Source organism: Mytilus galloprovincialis, chromosome 2, assembly GCF_965363235.1.
Source record: "Mytilus galloprovincialis chromosome 2, xbMytGall1.hap1.1, whole genome shotgun sequence".
NCBI classification, from domain to species: Eukaryota; Metazoa; Mollusca; class Bivalvia; order Mytilida; family Mytilidae; genus Mytilus; species Mytilus galloprovincialis.
Window position 1 is genome coordinate 83588208 of NC_134839.1, and position 18125 is coordinate 83606332.

Genomic DNA, 18125 nt, shown 5'->3' on the forward strand with positions numbered 1-18125 from the left:
TTAAGCTTTCATAATTGTTTTGTATTCCATGTTATAGAAACTAAATTAGAAATGTCACTATCAAATGCATTCATCTCTTTCATTTACGCTGCAAAATATTCACTGGCAATAATCAGTTTGTCAAATTATGATGTTAACAAATATATATGTAACTTGAACTTTTTTTGTCTCACTTGGCTTAGTGTCTGTTAATAAGATTTTACCTTTTTTATGACCTGGTTTTGTGTTTCCTTCATACTGCACAACAGTTTTTTCCTTCTTTTCTTTCTTTTTCTGTAAAATAAATAATAGAAGAAGATATCAAACAATCTACTTATTATATAAATAACAAGAATGTGTCCATAGTACATGGATGCCCCAATCGCACAGTCATTTTCCACAGGGTTTCCGCTGGCGGTCGCCATTTTCGCAATTTGCGAAAAAATAATAATTGTGGCGATAAAAATTCGTCATTTGCGAAAGAATTTGGCGAAAGAAATATACATAACGATTTATTTTCCTCCATCTTGTTTATTTACTTTTTTCGATTTTCTCGGACTTTACCCGATCAGACAATACTCGGAATTCACCTTGACCTCATTAAGATTTGGACAAAAAATCAATAATCAGCTGATTGCATTTTATAGCTATCGACAACAAAGGACTACTTAATAAAGGTGTTGATTGAATTGTTTGACAAAATGATATGGTTAAATGGCTTCCGCTAAATGTCACATACAGAATTTATCTACCACTTTGCGACGCACGTGTTTGAAGCAAACTATATTGACGTCTCCTCTCCTTTTAAAGATAGTTTAGAAAAGAAAGCTGTTGTTGTGACGAAAAATGTTCAAAAGCAAGAAAAATCTTCGATTTAAAACTTTAATTATTCTTTGACTTTAATATAGGTAATTGATTAGGGAGACTACTTTAAAGTCGTTTGAGTGACTCACGTGGTTCAAGCATAGTTTTACGTCTCAACTTTTTCATTTACGATGGTCAAGAAAAGAAAACTGTCGTTATGAAGAAATCTATCCAAAAAGTTGGGAACAACCCCTCGAATGAGAGTAACCCTTCAATGTAATGACTTCACATGAAATGAGGGATCAATTTCATGTGATAAAAGCTTTTGTTTTGTTGTAAAAAACACTTCTTAGTACAAAAGGGCACATCAGTATTTTTCTTTTAAAGAAACTTTCCCTGCGAACTATACTGGTATTATATAATCAAAACATATCCACTAATTTTGTTATAATCCAGGGCTTATATCTGCTTTATTATTAAAAGTATAGTGGCCCCTAGTCCAAATAATTATGACGTCTGGCAAGGCTATTTTAATTTTTTCTGGAACGCCTTCCTTGCCAGGCGTCATAATTATTTGGACTAAGTAGCCCCCTCATTTAGAAAAGTTGTTTAAAATACAATAAATATTTTTCCCTTTTAAAAAAGTCTGTTGTTTTAAAGTAAATGTTTAGTGTTTATTCATTAAAATGTAGACTCTAAAATAAGTTTGAGAGAATAATCATAGACACAATGGGGCAAAATCATCTGATTATAGGGAGGGGCGGGGGAGGGGTAGAAAAAAGGTAAATTTTAAACGAAAAATATAGTTATGTTACTTGGTGAAAAAAATAATAAAGTGGCGAAAAATATATTGTTTTGGTGAAAGAGGTGGCGAAAAAAATAATTGACCCAGGGGAAACCCTGATTTTCCATGTTCAGTGGACAGTGAAATTGGGGTCAAAACTTTAATTTGGCATTGAAATTAGAAAGATTATATCATAGGGAACATGTGTACTAAGTTTCAAGTTGATTGGACTTCAACTTCATCAAAAACTACCTTGACCAAAAACTTTAACCTGAACTTTGCAGTTTGCACTATCATTTTCTATGTTCAGTGGACCATGAAATTGGGGTCAAAACTTTAATTTGGCATTAAAATTAGAAATATTATATCATGGATAACATGTGTACTAAGTTTAAAGTTGATTGGACTTCAACGTCATCAAAAACTACCTTGACCAAAAACTTTAACCTGAAGCAGGACGAACGGACGATGAACCAACATACAGACAAACGGACGTACAGACCAGAAAACATAATGCCCCTCTACTATCGTAGGTGGGGCATAATATAGTAGGTGGGGCATAATATCGTAGGTGGGGCATAAAAATAAATAGGAAAATGTGTCCATGTTACACAGATGATGCCCCAGCTTGCATATCATATAATGTTATAAAGGGACATAACTGAAGACGGTAGAAGTGACGCTACCAATATTTGTACTTGATCTGAGTTTAGTGGTAATAGGTATTGTGTATGTCTCATAACAATTTAGCAGTTTTTAAGTATATAAAAGGGCAGACCTCAATAACAGTTATAGTGACGCCACCAAAATTCAAACTTGATTTGAATTATGTTGTAATAAGCATTGTGTTTAAGTTTCATAACTTTTTGTTGATGCAAACTAAGGTTAGAAAACGGAAACGAAAAATTCAGCAATTTTTATGTTTATAAAGGGACATAACTCAAGAATTGTAAAAGTGATGCCACACATTTTCGAATTTGATCTGTATTATGTGGTAATAAGCATTGTGTATAATATTCATAACATTTGGTTGATGCAAACTAAAGTTAGAGAACCGAAACCAACCCCTCTCCACTACTCAGTACTGCGGGGGCATAAAAATGTATAACAAATTTTGTAGTACTATTTGATAGATCCGTAGGCTTTTGTCTCTTTCAAACATTATCTATTTCTATTATCTATTCTATAAGTACAATGCAGAAAAAATGCATAACAACATAGTTCAAAATATGTTGTTTTATATGTTGACTTTTTCATCCATTTTATTCTTGAGAACTGCCAGGCTTTAGGCCAACATGTACAATGTACTGTTGATGTAAGTACAGACAACAAGATACAATAGCTTTTGACTTAACATTTCTGTATGATACATGTAATTTTGTACAATTGTAAAAAAAAATGACACATTATCATAACTTTTAATATATAGTATATGATGTTACAATGATGGTGAAAAATATAACCTTTGTCTGGTAGCAACCTTCAGTCATATTGTGATTCTGAGGTTGTTTCTTCCACTAAAATTTGTTATGTTGTAAACAGTAAATGTACATTATTTAGATCATTTAAAAAATGCAGTACAACACAAATTTGTTGAAGGCCTTACAGTGACCTATAGTTGATAATTTCTGTGTTATTTTGGTCTCTTGTGGAGAGTTGTCTCATTGGCAATCATAGACAACCATATTTTCTTTTTTATAGTTGACCTACCATGATGGAATATGGAATTATTCTCTATATATACATATGGGTCCATAATGAGACTATCTTTATCACTATATTACTGTTAACAAGGAACTCATGAGAGGAACCAGGTAAAAATAAAATGCTAAAGTAGAATAAATATGTTCACATGCAAAACAAGATGCTCCGCAGGGCGCAGCTTTATATGACCGCAGAGGTAAAAATAAAATGCTAAAGTAGAATAAATATGTTCACATGCAAAACAAGATGCTCCACAGGGCGCAGCTTTATATGACCGCAGAGGTCGAACCCTGACATTTGGGGCAAGTTTGGACACAACGTTCAAGCTGGATATATACAGCTCTGAATTTGGATTGTGATTAAACACAGGGTTCTAGCTAAGGATTTTTGAAGGCGAGTCCAGGGACTCATCATTTTTTGCCATGATGAGTCCAACAGCAAGACGAAAATAATTTATTGCAATATAATGTAATATTTTAGTCTCCATTTCCTAATAGAGCAATGTAATAACATTAAATTCAGATCACTTTTAAACTTTTGCTATAAACTATTGATATTTGTGTTTAACTGTGTTCAGTTGATACAAAATATTTCAATCTTGATGCATCTGTGGACTCACCAGTTTTTAAAATGGTGAGTCCAGAAAGATTTTGACGAGTCCAGGACTCATGGACTCCCCTTAGTGAGAACCCTGTTAAACAGTTGACACAGCATAGGTTTCTGACACAGAATGAATGTGGTCTAATGAACTTATATTTTTTTTTGCTTTTGAGCAATTCACTATGCTGTTGAATATTAATCCTCAAAAAAAAAAATGTTTGAAGAAATTTTTGTTTTATTCATTATTTCTGAAATCTGAAATGAAAGAAATGGAAACCCCCCCCCCCCAATTTTTTTTTTCACCTCCTACTTTTCCTTATTCCAAAAATGATTGCAACAATAACTACTCATTTAAATACATCATGAAATATTAAAATTTAAATATCATACAGTCATGGTTAAAATTAATATTAATTAATACATGTAGTAACTTCTAAACAAATAAATGGGGAATGCATCAAAAGGAACACAGATGATGCCCCGCTAGCATATAACGTTATAAAGGGACATAACTCACGAACTGTAAAAGTGAAGCTGCCAAAAATTGAACTTGAACTGAGTTAAGAGGTAATAAGCAGTATATACACATTTCAGTCTTACTGATCCGAATCAATGATACGCTTTGTAGATAAGGTAACTTTACAGGACAGTTGGTCACCTTGACAGATTCAGCTCCAAGTTTAATAGACAGTTTGGCACCGTATGAGACATATTTAGTAGACATGATTGATAGACAGTTCACAAGGCAGGAGACATTTGGGACAAGACAAATCAGTACCTTATTTTGCTTCCTTATTCTGTTCCTTATAATAAATACCAGTATACAAAAAAATTTTTTTTTTTATTTACCATAAAATTCACAAAATCATATTTGATCATAAGAAGAAAAAAACAATACTTGCAATATATGGTGACCTATAGTTGTTAATTTCTGTGTCATTTGGTCTCTTGCAGAGCATTGTCTCATTGGCAAGCAGACCTTATGATGGCTTATCTTCTTCTTTTTATTGATTGCATTTGAAAAAAAAAATTAAAACAAAACAGAATACAAATCCAATGAGTGTACAGGCCTATCAGATGGTGCCTCATGTTAAGAGTCTGATGAGACTGGCATTGATGAAACTAGAACCTAATTCCTGTGACATGACAAGTTTCGCAGTTGTACTTGACTCATATACATGTATATTTCAAAAGTATTTCAAAAGAAATGCATCAAATTCTGTTGTATCGTTTAAATTCGTTTTGCTCCTTTAATCAACTAAAAATGTACTGTAAAAAGGTTATTTTTAATAGAAATTTTTTGGACAAGTAACAATTTCATTCGGACAAATAAATTTTAGTATCTACTTGTCCTGTTGAAAAATCAAAGAGCTGATAGCTCTGAGGTGGAAGAAGGTGAATAAAAGGTCATTTGAATTACCATAAAAGCAGCCCCACTAACCCAGGCTGCTTAGTTCCATTTATTGTTTTTGAGATACGGAGGGACATATGAAACCCCCCTCCCCTCTTTTTTTTCTTCAAAAAAACTTATATATCACTAAGATAAAATTTTGAATCAAAACCAAAAAGTATACAGATCTTTACATTAATATAACAAAGAAGTGTGTAAAGTTTTAAGCAATAATCTAAATTGTTTTTGAGATACGGTGCAACATGTAAAAAACCCTCCCCCTTTTTTACAAAATACTAAATAACTGAAAAATAAAATTTGAAGAAGAAAAAGAAGAAAATTAAATTTGTTTGCAGTTTTTAAATCCTATATTTATTAAAATAAATCAAATTTCAAGAAATATTTATGTGAATTATTATCTTCCATCCATAATTTTTCTTAACAAATTAATAAATCAAATGTCCTGAAATATTTATGTCAATTATTATCTTCATCCATAGTTTGTCTTTACTTGTTTAGTAAACAAATTAATATCCATTTAGACCATTATTTACATTTTCACACAGGTAAACTAATTTGGCTATAAATAGATCAAAGCATGTCTGTGTAGAATCTCTAATCTAAAACCGTAATTGTTATAATTTTATTTCTTTAAATAATCAAATTTCAATTTATGAAAATAACCATGATTTTCGGAAGACTATTTATGTTTAGGTCATGGTTCTAGAGGCTTCTTCACATACTTGTAAACAAACCAATATGGCCGCCACACGTGATTACCTTTGCTCATGTGAAACAAATATTTCTGACAAGTCAGATTTCTCTTGTCAAAAGGGATTTATATTTATATTGCAATAAATTATTCAGAAGGAGGTACATTCAGTTTAAGTTATATTTCCTATGAGCATTTAGAGTTTAATTAAAATTTTCCCAACAGCAACGTACTGCTCTTGTCAATTGAGTCTTGAATAATTTTATAAATAGATTCAAACCATTTGAAGTAGAAGGGCATCTAATTCACATGACAAAGGAAAACAATGAATAAAGACATCAATTTAATAAGAAATAGATCCTTTCTATTTATTAAAAACAAAATCTTCTTGTCTGAAAATTCGTAACTTCAAGGGCGAACATGTAAACAGGGCGACTTGTCCTGATACCGAATTCACGCATGCATACTTCAAATATCTACAGTAAAAACATCCGGTTACAAGTACACAAATAACGTTCATGTAGATGAGATGAAATCTAATAATTTACATAAATAAAAGGGTACATATTTACGATAGTGATTGTTTTTCAATCCTAATTTACAAATTAAATGATTCAGATGCTTAATCATGTGTAAAAATCGGTGTCAGGAATCAGAACTTGTTATGAAATTGTAATACACAGAAACGAATGCGACATACGGAGAATTCAATGATTTTAAAGTCGGCACCATTGGCCTTCAGAAGACTTGAAGTCTTCTTCCACCAAAAAGTTATTGTAGAGGACTGTTCTGGACAAAGAAAGATAACTCCAATTTATTGTCTTGAAACTAGAAAAATGCTTGTTTTTGGTCCTCAATTCCTAGACTGTTTGCCCAATACTTAAAATAAATCCCAACCTTTTACTTATGGTATTAAAAATTGTGGTTCAATTTCAAAACAATTGAAATACTTATACACAACTTTTTGTCCTGAAACTAAATAAATGCTGTGTTTGGCCCCTTTGGTCCCCTAATTCCTAAACCTTTGGGACCATAACCCCCAAAATCAATCCCAAGCTTCCTTTTGTGGTTATAAACATTGTGTTAAAATTTTATTGATCGCTTTTTACTTATTCAAAAGTTATTATCAGGAAACAATCTGTCTTCGGACGATGCTGACGACGATGATGTGATACTTATATACGACCAAAATTTTTTTAATTTTTGCGGTCGTATAAAAACAACCCAATCTTTGATTTCCCAATAAAAAAAATTTTCAGCATTTTCATACAGTTAAGAACTGGATATTCCACCCTAAATTACTACAAACAGTGCACAGGGCAGAACACCACCAAACTATGCAGCTGTGGAACTAGGGAGACACTGCAAAACTACCTCATAGAGTGCTCTAACTATAAATGTTACTGAGAAGAAATGTACCACCAATAAACACATGCACTCTGCTAGGAAGATTAGAACAAGAAAACACAGAAGAAATTAATTATATAAGCGAAAGTTAGAAATCCTTTCGGTCTTTATTGCAAAAACAGGACGTTTTGACTTACCAGAACATCCGCAACCTCAATCGTAACAGTAAAACAAAATTAAAGTACATGGAGGAAGATTCACATAGGGCGTAATATGCACCAATGAGGACAGTTGTGCCATAAGGCCATAGGACTTAGGATTGAGGAAAGTTCCTGATTTCAACAATAGTAAAAAAAAATCTCAATAATGACAATATTCTACCTGCGATTCCCCTTCCTTCTTGGGTTGATCTTGCTTCTGTTTGAGTTTTTCTTGTTTTGCCTTAAATTTTTCAAGTTTTTCTTGCTTTTGTTTTTCTTTCAAAAGTTCTTTTTCTGACTTCACTTTTGGTATACCCTGTTCTGGTCCATCTCCAACAGCCGTTTCCATTATACCGAAATCCAAAGATTCGTGTATTAACAAATGATATTATACTAATCAAGTCAAATGATGCAATATTGTGAAAAAGATTGATGGTACAATGCGTTGAAATATCACAGATAAACGCTAAATGATTAAAATTGGTGAGTTTCAAGATTTTTGTGATTGCAGCATACACATGGCTAACCCGGAAGTGAAACCTCAAATAAAAAATATCGGGCACGTATATGGTCATTTATCCGGAAAATTGCATTTTACGATCTGGAGAAAATATCACTCTTGAGTTTTTCACATGGAAATACACACATAAATCAACATTAACAAACCACAAATAAAAAAGAAACTCACGCACATACATACACAATATTCTTGCAAAATAAAAATATATAAACGTTACATTGAAATTACTATACGGTAGGGGTGCACTTGTAAAGCAAAATTATATCCGGGTGAAATTTGATCCGGAGGAAAAAATGTCACAGTAGTTGTTGTTATTTTTTATCCGGAGGAAAATATTTCCCTGGGATATTTTTTCCTAAGTCGTGAAATTCTATCTGGGTAGTTAACTTATTGAATAGTTATTAGAAAAAAAACTTATCCTTTAAAAATACTTTGAAATAATTAATAGTGTATTTGAAATAAAGCGAAATTGTTAAAAAAAAATGTACATTTGTATTATAATGGGAAATAATTTCACAAATTATTCTTGAAAAAATTTCCTGAAATATTCAAGTCAATATCATCCTTTTAAAAAGAAAATTATCATGAAACATAGGGAAGAAAACCAGAAGTAATTTCAGAGATCGTAATTGTGAAAATAATATCATGATTAAATAAAGTTAGTGAAATACATGTAAAAGTGAGTTGTTTTCAGATCTCAGTACAAATATAAATTTAAAAGTAAGCAAGGTAGAAATATAGTTGAATTACTACTGTTAACAGTATTAGAATAATTGATTTTGATGATATTTTTAACTATATAAATTTTTGTCTGGGGACAGAGATGTAGTTGTTGATTATATGGAAATCAGATAAACCATGGCATAACAATATATTGGAACAAAAGCATGTTTAACAGCTGGATAGTTTTTACCTGTGAAATTTTATCAGTCTTATTAAATCAAGTTGCAAGTCATCTTTTTATATAAATGAATATATAAAAAATAAGATTCAAGTAAAAATTTCACTATAAAATTGATTCAGAAATATATTATACTAATATCTTTTAAAATATAAATTGCTCATAATTACCTCCCTTTGATAAATTATGCAAATTTGGTCTACCTTTGTGAAACATTTTATAATTATAGTCAGGTATATAATGATTGTGAGTAACTAACATAGTAGTTAATGGGACTCTATTTCACACGGTTCTGTGAAATATAGTACGGCAAATATATACCGGTACATACTATCCGCATTACACAGATAGATTTTCACTCCTCTGGAAAAAATCAACCTGTGAAATACCATGCCTGGAAAAAAATCACCAGGACAAATTATCCTCAGGATAAAATATCACAGAGGAAGAAATAAACCGTTACACACTCATCATGTCAGTCATCATGGCTAAACAGACTGATATGATGTACTCATAGGCATGTCCTAAGGCTAGCTGATAAAGGATGTGGCCCTTAAATTCATCAAATCATTTTCTGAGATCACCGACAACCACACGTTGATTTTTTTTTTATACAATTGGTTCGGCTGAAAGGGATAAATTTCCAAAGAATTAGGCCGTGTTCACATTGACCTAAATCCGGTGTTGTGTTAGTGTAACTCACACGAAAACTAAACACAATTGCGTTCCCATTGATAAAACTCAATGTTTACATGTAGTGTAAATTATGTTTTACCTACACACAGTCGATAGTCAATGTAGGCCTGGTGTAGGTTAAGTGTACACAAAACTAGGCATTAAGGACATTAGTTTTATCGTGTATATATTTAAGGAGGAAACTATTTTTGAGTAAAATTGATATTTTTGATAATTATTAGTTGAAACTATTTTTGAGTAAAATTGATATTTTTGATAATTATTTGTTGTCCAAATTTTACAGATTTTTTTTGTTAGAAAAAATTAACGTACTTTATTAACCCCTAATCAAGACTCAAAGCAGCATAATTGCCGAACCCATAAGGCAGCAACCAATTGATTTGTGTGTGTGTGGGGGGGGGGGGGGGGGTTATTATAGTCGAGTATAAAACATAAAGGCTAGGGGGTGGGGTGGTGAGCTATGGATTTTGTTTTGGAAACAAAAAATGTTTCCAGTTTTTGGCCCTGAAAAAAAATTTGTTTGTTTCACCCTACTGAGCTGCCACTATATATAATGCTAAAATTGATTTCGACTCGTCACCAAAATTTGTCCTGAAAAAAATCAATAGCTCACGCCCCCTCCCCCTCCACAAAAAATGAAGTAAATAGTTGCTGCCTAATTCATTTGAAAAGGTCTTCCCGAATCGACTTGACGTACACAGAAATATTCGCCACTGGTCTTTACTCAAAAAACGATTCACGCATAAATGCATGACTTAAAAAAGTGTGAGGTAAATGCTATGTTTGTCTAGTATCTCAGTTCTGTTAAATAACACGTAAAATAAATTAAAAAAAACGTTACCCTATTCCTTTACCAAATACTCCTCGGAGAAGAAATACCATTTGAAACGAACAGAAAAAATAAAAATGTAGTGATCCCTAATATCTCAATCCTTTTTCCCGGCTGTAAGCACGCTGTTGCAGCTAACGTTTTCTAATGCTTTATCCAGACATCTCTAGTATATTCAAACTACTGCAAATTATATAAAAATGGCTTTCATAAAGTAACAACCACTTAACTTAAAAAAAGGGGGAGGGTTATTTTTTTTTTATCTGAGTCAGATTTTTTTTCGCGCGTACGTTTTTATTCCTTTTTTTTCCGATGCTGGTGATCAAATACTTTTTCTTCAATATTTAACACTATAATAAAATTAACGGTACCAATTTTCTTGCACCAGATGCGCATATAATGTATGGGGAAACTATTGATTCAGAATATTTTTTTTATCATCTGTATGACCATTTTTTTTTATCAATTTGGGGATCGGAATATTTCCATTCCCATCCCCCACTCCCCTTTTGAAGTCAAATGGTTGTTCCCTTACCGCTAGAAAAATTTCCCAAAAATTTTGAATTCAGTTCTACGTAATGAACATTTAAATGACATATAGTTTACAAGTGGGAACAAATCTTATGTACAGGTAGCTAAACAAGGTTTATAGATGTGAACAAATGTAATGTGAAACCAGTGTACACTACACTAAACTAATTGTAAACATGTTTACTCTACACGGCGTTTGGTGTGAACACGGCCTTAGAGAAATATACACTAAAATATTCATACAGACACATAAACTGACATACATGTATAAGAAGAAACTTTACGTTAGCATTGTAATTATAAAAAAGAAGATGTGGTATGATTACCAATGAGACAACTCTTCACAGGATAACACTGAACTATGGGTCACCGTACGGCCTCAACAATGAGCAAAGCCAATACCGCATAGTCCGCTATAAAAGGCCCCGAAATCACAAATGTAAAACAATTCAAAGAAAAAATTAACGGCCTAATTTATGTACAAAAAAATTACGAAAAACAAATATGTAACACATCATTGAATTACAGGCTCCTGACTTGGGCCAGACACATACATCATACAGAATGTGGCGGGGTTAAACATGTAAGTGGGACCCCAACCCTCCCCTAAACCAGGGTATGGAAGGGGGGTCTGTTATTCTGTAAACATTTAATTTACACCCCTTTTTTTCTCTAATCTTCAAAAAAATAACGCCTTTTTTCTCTAATCTTCAATTTTTTTGCCCGTTATTCTCTAATCTTCATTTTTAAGGGCATTATTCTTTAATCATTTAACCCCATCTAAACCCTCCTGAACTGGGACAGTCTCAAGGGACAGTGGTGTAATAGTACAACATAAGAACGAACTTTAAAAGAGCTAAATTATGAGAGACTCTTTAAACAATATTAAAAAATACATATAATAAATATAGGTTGCTTAAGAATATCATTAAAATAAAGCATAATCAGATTTATAAAAAAAAAACATTTCTTCTGATTAAAATATTACTGCAGGTTCTGATAACATTTTCATAAACTTTATTGTTATTAAATAAGAAACCTAATTTATATCATCTGATAAAAAGTTCACATTAAAAATTTGTAACCAGGAATAACATTTTGAATGTCCTACACAACACTTCAAGCTTTAAATGCAATTATCTGTGATTCTCAATAAATAAAGTAAAGGCTTGCATTGACATGTATATTTCCAATATTAATACCATTGAATTTCAGATATATATATATTTTTTTTCAAATGTGCGATTACTATTTCGGAAGTATTGTCACACAATATTGCTTTCACGAAATAAAATAACATTTACAGCCGATTAAACTCAGTGTGTAGCTAAAGGTAAAATCTTTGGTTAGCCTGCTTGCTAGCTGAACTGTGAAGTCATTATTAGGTTTGATAAACTAACCTCCTCTAAGAATAGACTAGTCCGACAGATAACCTATCTGTTTGTCTGAAGGACTCGGCTACTTTGAAAGGAGGATAGTATACCTTACCTAGTAATGACTTCACGGTTCCGAGCTAACAAGCAAGCTAACGAAAGATATTACTTTTAGCTACACACTCAAGGAAATCGGCTGTATTTTTTTCTCACAAAGGTAACTTTGTCATTGATCCCGATTCTCCAGTAAAAGCACTGACGATGCGACATTTAATTCCACAGAAATGATAGTCTTTTTTATTTTTATAATGCGTTTTGTACAAATGCTTGACAGTCAATCTACCAATCTGCACCGTATGATCATTGCGGTAATAAGATCAAACTGATATTTTGAGTACACACAGACTAAAGAGGGTTTGAAAAAATGCATGTGGCCATTTTTCATATCCGTATAAAAGGTGAAGTAATTATTGATGTTTTATAAGTTTGCAAGTTGGATTAACAGCATTTCGTCAGTGTACTTAACAGGAAGCTGCCTCTCTGGCTTCTAAATTCAACCATTAAATCAACCCGCACTGCATGTCATTAACCATAACTGACCGTTTTCGAGGTTATTCTCAGTTTATCTCCAAATATTTGTGTTGTTAGAATAAATACACGTGGGTATCAATGTGTGTTGTTTAGTGTCACTGAGAAAGTAGTAAACTTGTTGCATAATGGTCCAACCCTATATATATAACCGACAGAAAGTACCAACTATAATCATTTGTGGAGAAATTAACGAACACAAGGTAAGATTTTTATTTAATTTTAAAATGGGGAGAAGGAATAAACCTTTAATTCGCGATAAATGAAAGGACTCACAAGGCCTATATAGCCCTTGATCTGTGTTTTGTGATTATAAGCATTGTATATAAGATTCGTAGTTTTTGGTAAACCCAACTAAAGTTAGAGAACGGAAACCAATTTTTAGACGTAATGTACGGACAAGGGTAAAACGTGCGAAACGTGCGACGTGAACATGGTAGCGGGCGCCCAAAATATCCCTCTAAATTACGACGGATCCTGGTGAAAAAGAAACACACAGGAACTTGTCTCAGAATTTTTGTTCTTATATACGTCAAATTAAGGTATATACTAGTAGGAATTTTGTTTTCTGAGACAAGTGCCTGTGAACAAACAGTTACACAATAAATGAAAATGTATGCAATACTAAAATTGAAAAAATAGGAAACCACCAAAGTACGGTTGGAGGGAAATAACAATCAGGCAATCGTCCGATCATCAAACATAAGCACAAACCATATCATTTTCTTCTAATTGAACCAATTCAAAACTTTCAATTCATGCTTTTTGTTCGAAATTTTTTATAATTGAGGTTTAATTTTGTGCTCCGCAAAAGGTTGTTTACGATTGTTCATAATATATTCTTTTTGGGGACTTTCAATTGTTTCATTAAGCTTTAAGCGAATATGAAAATAAGAAGGCATGGTATCATTGCCAATGAGACAAATCTCCACCAGCCCAAATAAGACATGAAAGTAAAAAAATATATAGGTCAACGTAAGGCCTTCAACAATGAGCAAAATCCATACCGCATAATCAGCTATAACCCCCCCCCCCCCCCCCCCCAATTCCAAAATATAATAAGAAAATCAAATGGGGAGAACTTTGTTAACTTATGTAAGAATTTTTATTTGTTTAACACGCTTTATTTCAGAAATCAACAGTTACAATATGTTATTCCAGTGTATTCTTTCATCACTACTGGTCTTTGTATTCACGGCGACAGTCCCTCAACAAAAACCAACCTTCTGTCATGATTTAGATTGTCCAAATTTTACCACGGTTCAATCTTTTAAGGTAATTTTTTTTATATATATCTACGCGTCCTTAGAACACTGTAGACATATTCAATATTGTGACTAGTTTTAATTGAGTTACTCTCTTCAAATTCTATAATAATTATTATTATAGTGACGACGACAAGTCAATAAAATTTGATTATGCAAATTCATTTATGGAGACGTGTTAACGGTCTTCAATGCCATGACAGACAGACTCAATTCGTATGAATGTATTCTATATACTGATATGCCAAAGAAACGACTGCAAATAAAACACGTTTTGATTAAGCTCTAAAATTTAAACGCGGCATAATTACCAAAACACACTGTAATGAGTGGGACAAAGGCACAATCAGAAGGCACAAAGGAGAACTAAAACATGTCCAACACAAATAACTGACTTTTCTGCAGTCATTGATCAGACACAAACTAGGCCTTCAGTACAAACTATCTGATTTTAACGTTAGACATTACATAAAAAGTATGAAATTTATGATAAGACATTTATGTTAAAAGAATACCACTCTATTTCGTGGATAATAGGAATACTCATCTTCACTAGCCAAGGGTTACGATCCAGTCCCCTATCGTAATCCTTAACTATAGCGAAGATGGAATAGACTTGGGGCATGATATATCAACTATCATTATATTATCGCATTGATAAGAGCAAGAACACATTAATTAGAAATAATTTAAAATAGAAATAATTTAAGATAAAATAAACATTTCACTCGAAAAAATTAACCCCCCCCCCCCAAAAAAAAAAAAACAGAATTAGAAAACCCCAACGTAGTCGTTTGCTTCATAAACATATGACGAAATCAGGATTTTTTTTCTAACTTCATATTCATTTGTGATTTTTTTTTCACACTTAATATTCACTTATGATCTTTTTTCTTCAGGATTATGAATTACGAAAATATGACGCATTGAAATGGGTTGCAACAAATGTGACTACAATGGAATATACAGATGATATAAACAGAGAAATGTTCTTTAGATTATTTTATTATATTTCTGGAAACAATAGTGCAGGTAATTAAGTAGTTTGTATATATCAAAATGTTGTCATTTACGGTCAAGGAACACCAAATAGGTTAGGTCACAGAATTTTGTAAAAATTGCATACAACTTGGCTCGTTGAACTATAACTGAAAATTGAAAAAGTAATGTGTTAATTTCCTTTATTTTCGGAATAATAGATTATGGGTTTACATTTAAACAGAATCTGACGTTGTAGCCCATTTACTGTACCTTGACTTTAACTTGCAGGTTGTTATAGTTAAAAATTGAAAAATAGTATAAAAGAAATAATCCAAAATGCTTTTCAATATAAAAATGGTAGCATACGCTATAAATTTCGTAATTGCTTTGGGAATTGTATATGGCCGATTTTGTGAACAAAAAAGGTTAAAAAGCTACACAGAAAACAAGGGATCAGTATATTAGAGTTTCTTATTGACAACGATGTCGCAACATATTTGTTGGATTAGAGTTGGTATTCCTATGGGAACGATTGTGTACCTCTCATTTTTTCATACAAGCTGGAGTTGCTTTAGATACTTGTTAAACCAATAAGATCAATAAATGCAGCAGCCAGATCATTCTTCAAAATTTTCTGATTGGTTTCCATAAATATAATTATCCTCCACAACCAGAAATAAAAGAAAAACAAAATACCCAGCTTCCTCCTCCGCTTTATTAATCGGATACTGTAATCTTTTAAGCGGGTATCTATACATTCCACCGTTGTGTTTTTGTGCTGTGGTAATTTAATATGACAACTGTTTTCCTTTTTCTTGATGTGTTTGAACTTTTGATTTTTCTATTTAATAAAGGACTTTCTGTAATGAATTTTCATTGAAGTTCTGTATTTTTGTTCTTTTACTCTTTACAGAGACAATGCCATGCAAATAGTTTCAGACTGGTCTCACTCCAACTCAAACTTTACTTGTTAGCTCAATTTTTACTTGTTAGTTCATTATATTGTGAAGCAGGTGTAGCTTTATTTACTCATCTCTTTTTGGTCATTTTGCACCACAATGTTTAAAACTAACTTTTTTACACCTTTTATTTTTTTTCAGCAATGAAGATTCCCATGACAGCTCCAGTGCTCAGGACAGTTATTCACGGACAAGGTCCAACATGTGAAGCTACGTTTATCACCCATTTTATGATACCCCATAACATGCAGACAAACACACCAATACCTACAGACCCAAAGGCATATTTAGTTACTATACCCGGAAAGAATTTTTATGTCAAGTAAGATACATATGAATTGGAAAACTTAAACTTTCATCTGTTTAAATGTAAAGAATTCCAAGATTTAAAGATCCAAAAAATCAATAATCAAGAAATCACATTAATTAATGTAGGTTTTAAAATCATTGTAGAAGAAACTTTACATTTATATCCCATTATTACAATATATTTAATACATCTGCCAAATTACATTACATCGAAATATTCGACTTTCCAAAAAAAAATAACCACCTCTTAATTTATGTACAGATTAATTAATTATAGACATTATTTTGGCGCAGGTCTTGATATCAAGCAACTTCTGATGCAATCAGGACTAGGTTGGTTATTGTGATAGCAGATCATTTGAACAAAATATTATAGTTTTAAAGAGTTAAATAGTGCCAACATCTGTGCAGACTTGCTTGTAGTGAGGTTGTACTCACATTACTAATTTCAGTTTGCTTAATTAGCTTGCAAAGCTCAATTTATGAAATAATTCTGGCTATTCAAGGTAAAAATAACCAAAAGGGGAGTACTATGTTGCATATAACACGATGTGTCAATTAACAAACACCAAATAACAGAGTTCACCAAGAAGAATCCTTGCTTTAACTACATGTATTCCTTAATAGATCTAGAATTTAGATCCTGGGGTAGCTGTTTTGACTAGTATGTTTAAAAACCATCCACGGTGACGGTATCGTTTTTATACTTCCAGGTCTTTCCCAGGTAGACCTACTGACCAAGACTTCGTAGAGAAAGTTGAAGAGCTGGCACAAGAAATAGGAAACCAAAACTTATATTTAGATAATTATTACTTCACTGCTAGTTATGATGGTCCTTATGCCATTCACAGACACAATGAAGTCTGGCTGGAATCTACCAGTGGCGTATCCAGGATGTTAGGCTAAGGATGGCAGCTTAAATGCGCCAACAAAATAGAACCTATTCCTAAGTAATTGATTGTAATGTCTTGGCAAAAATATCATGTTAAAAATGAATTCATGTGAAGAAGAATCTATGTAAATAGTATAAGTTGCTGCTTAAACTCATTCTGGAGTGTATTCAAGGTTATACAGTACATTACTCACTGAATGGCTGCAAAATTTGAAAAGATCTGAAATTCGCAAATAACAAATTCAGCAGATTAATATGTCTCAACATTTATTTGACAATGAGCATAACAACCTCATTTGCAATTAAAATTTAAAATTACTCAAGAGTTGTTCGTCTGTTATTGCACAAGCATGGGAATATTAACAAGTATAAGGTTTCTCGAAAAAAAACATCCAAAGATCTACAAAGGAAGCACTCATTTATTTAGATAATCCACTTATCAAATTGACAAAAATATGCACTCATTCTGAATGTATGTGACTGCAGTACTGTGAATGTCATTTGTTGCAGAGTTACATATTTGTCTTTGGTTCAATTTTTGTACATTCATTAGGCCGTTAGTTTTCTGTTTGAATTGAAGTTGTCGGTGCCACATAGTTTTACCCTTGTCCAAAATTCCGTCACAAACCATTATACAGAGTTTTTTTTCTAAACGCCTTCAGATATTGGGCTGATTTTTGGTTTCGCGAGTTCACCATGATTAGTTACACATCAAGTTTAAGTTTCGGTCCGCTCCGCTAATTTTTGCTGAAATTACTGGC

General features: G+C 32.4%; 2 protein-coding genes across 2 annotated transcripts in view; one reads left to right on the forward strand and one right to left on the reverse strand.

Moving 5' to 3' along the window:
- LOC143064626 (valine--tRNA ligase-like) overlaps positions 1-8057 on the reverse strand; it is a 40747-nt gene extending 32690 nt beyond the window's left edge. Inside the window, exons 1-2 of the mRNA XM_076237576.1 lie at positions 7702-8057; positions 204-273 (exon numbers count right to left, since the gene is read on the reverse strand). Coding sequence (XP_076093691.1) covers positions 204-273; positions 7702-7869 — 238 coding nt within the window. The 5' untranslated portion in view covers positions 7870-8057. The remainder of the gene's footprint in view (positions 1-203; positions 274-7701) is intronic.
- A 4966-nt stretch (positions 8058-13023) lies between these two features.
- Positions 13024-17682, forward strand: LOC143064627 (heme-binding protein 2-like). The gene is made up of 5 exons (XM_076237577.1): positions 13024-13161; positions 14091-14233; positions 15123-15255; positions 16305-16485; positions 17186-17682. Exons 2-5 carry the CDS (start codon positions 14108-14110, stop codon positions 17376-17378), a joined length of 633 nt encoding a protein of 210 aa, XP_076093692.1. The 5' UTR covers positions 13024-13161; positions 14091-14107; the 3' UTR covers positions 17379-17682.
- Positions 17683-18125: the final 443 nt, after the last annotated feature.

Bases quoted from the DNA above. Each gene is read 5' to 3' on its own strand.
- LOC143064627 (XM_076237577.1), top strand. From the start codon at position 14,108: ATGTTATTCCAGTGTATTCTTTCATCACTACTGGTCTTTGTATTCACG. The intron at 14,234-15,122 runs GTAATTTTTTTT...TTTTTTCTTCAG, and splicing joins CCACGGTTCAATCTTTTAAG to GATTATGAATTACGAAAATA. The intron at 15,256-16,304 runs GTAATTAAGTAG...ATTTTTTTTCAG, and splicing joins TTCTGGAAACAATAGTGCAG to CAATGAAGATTCCCATGACA.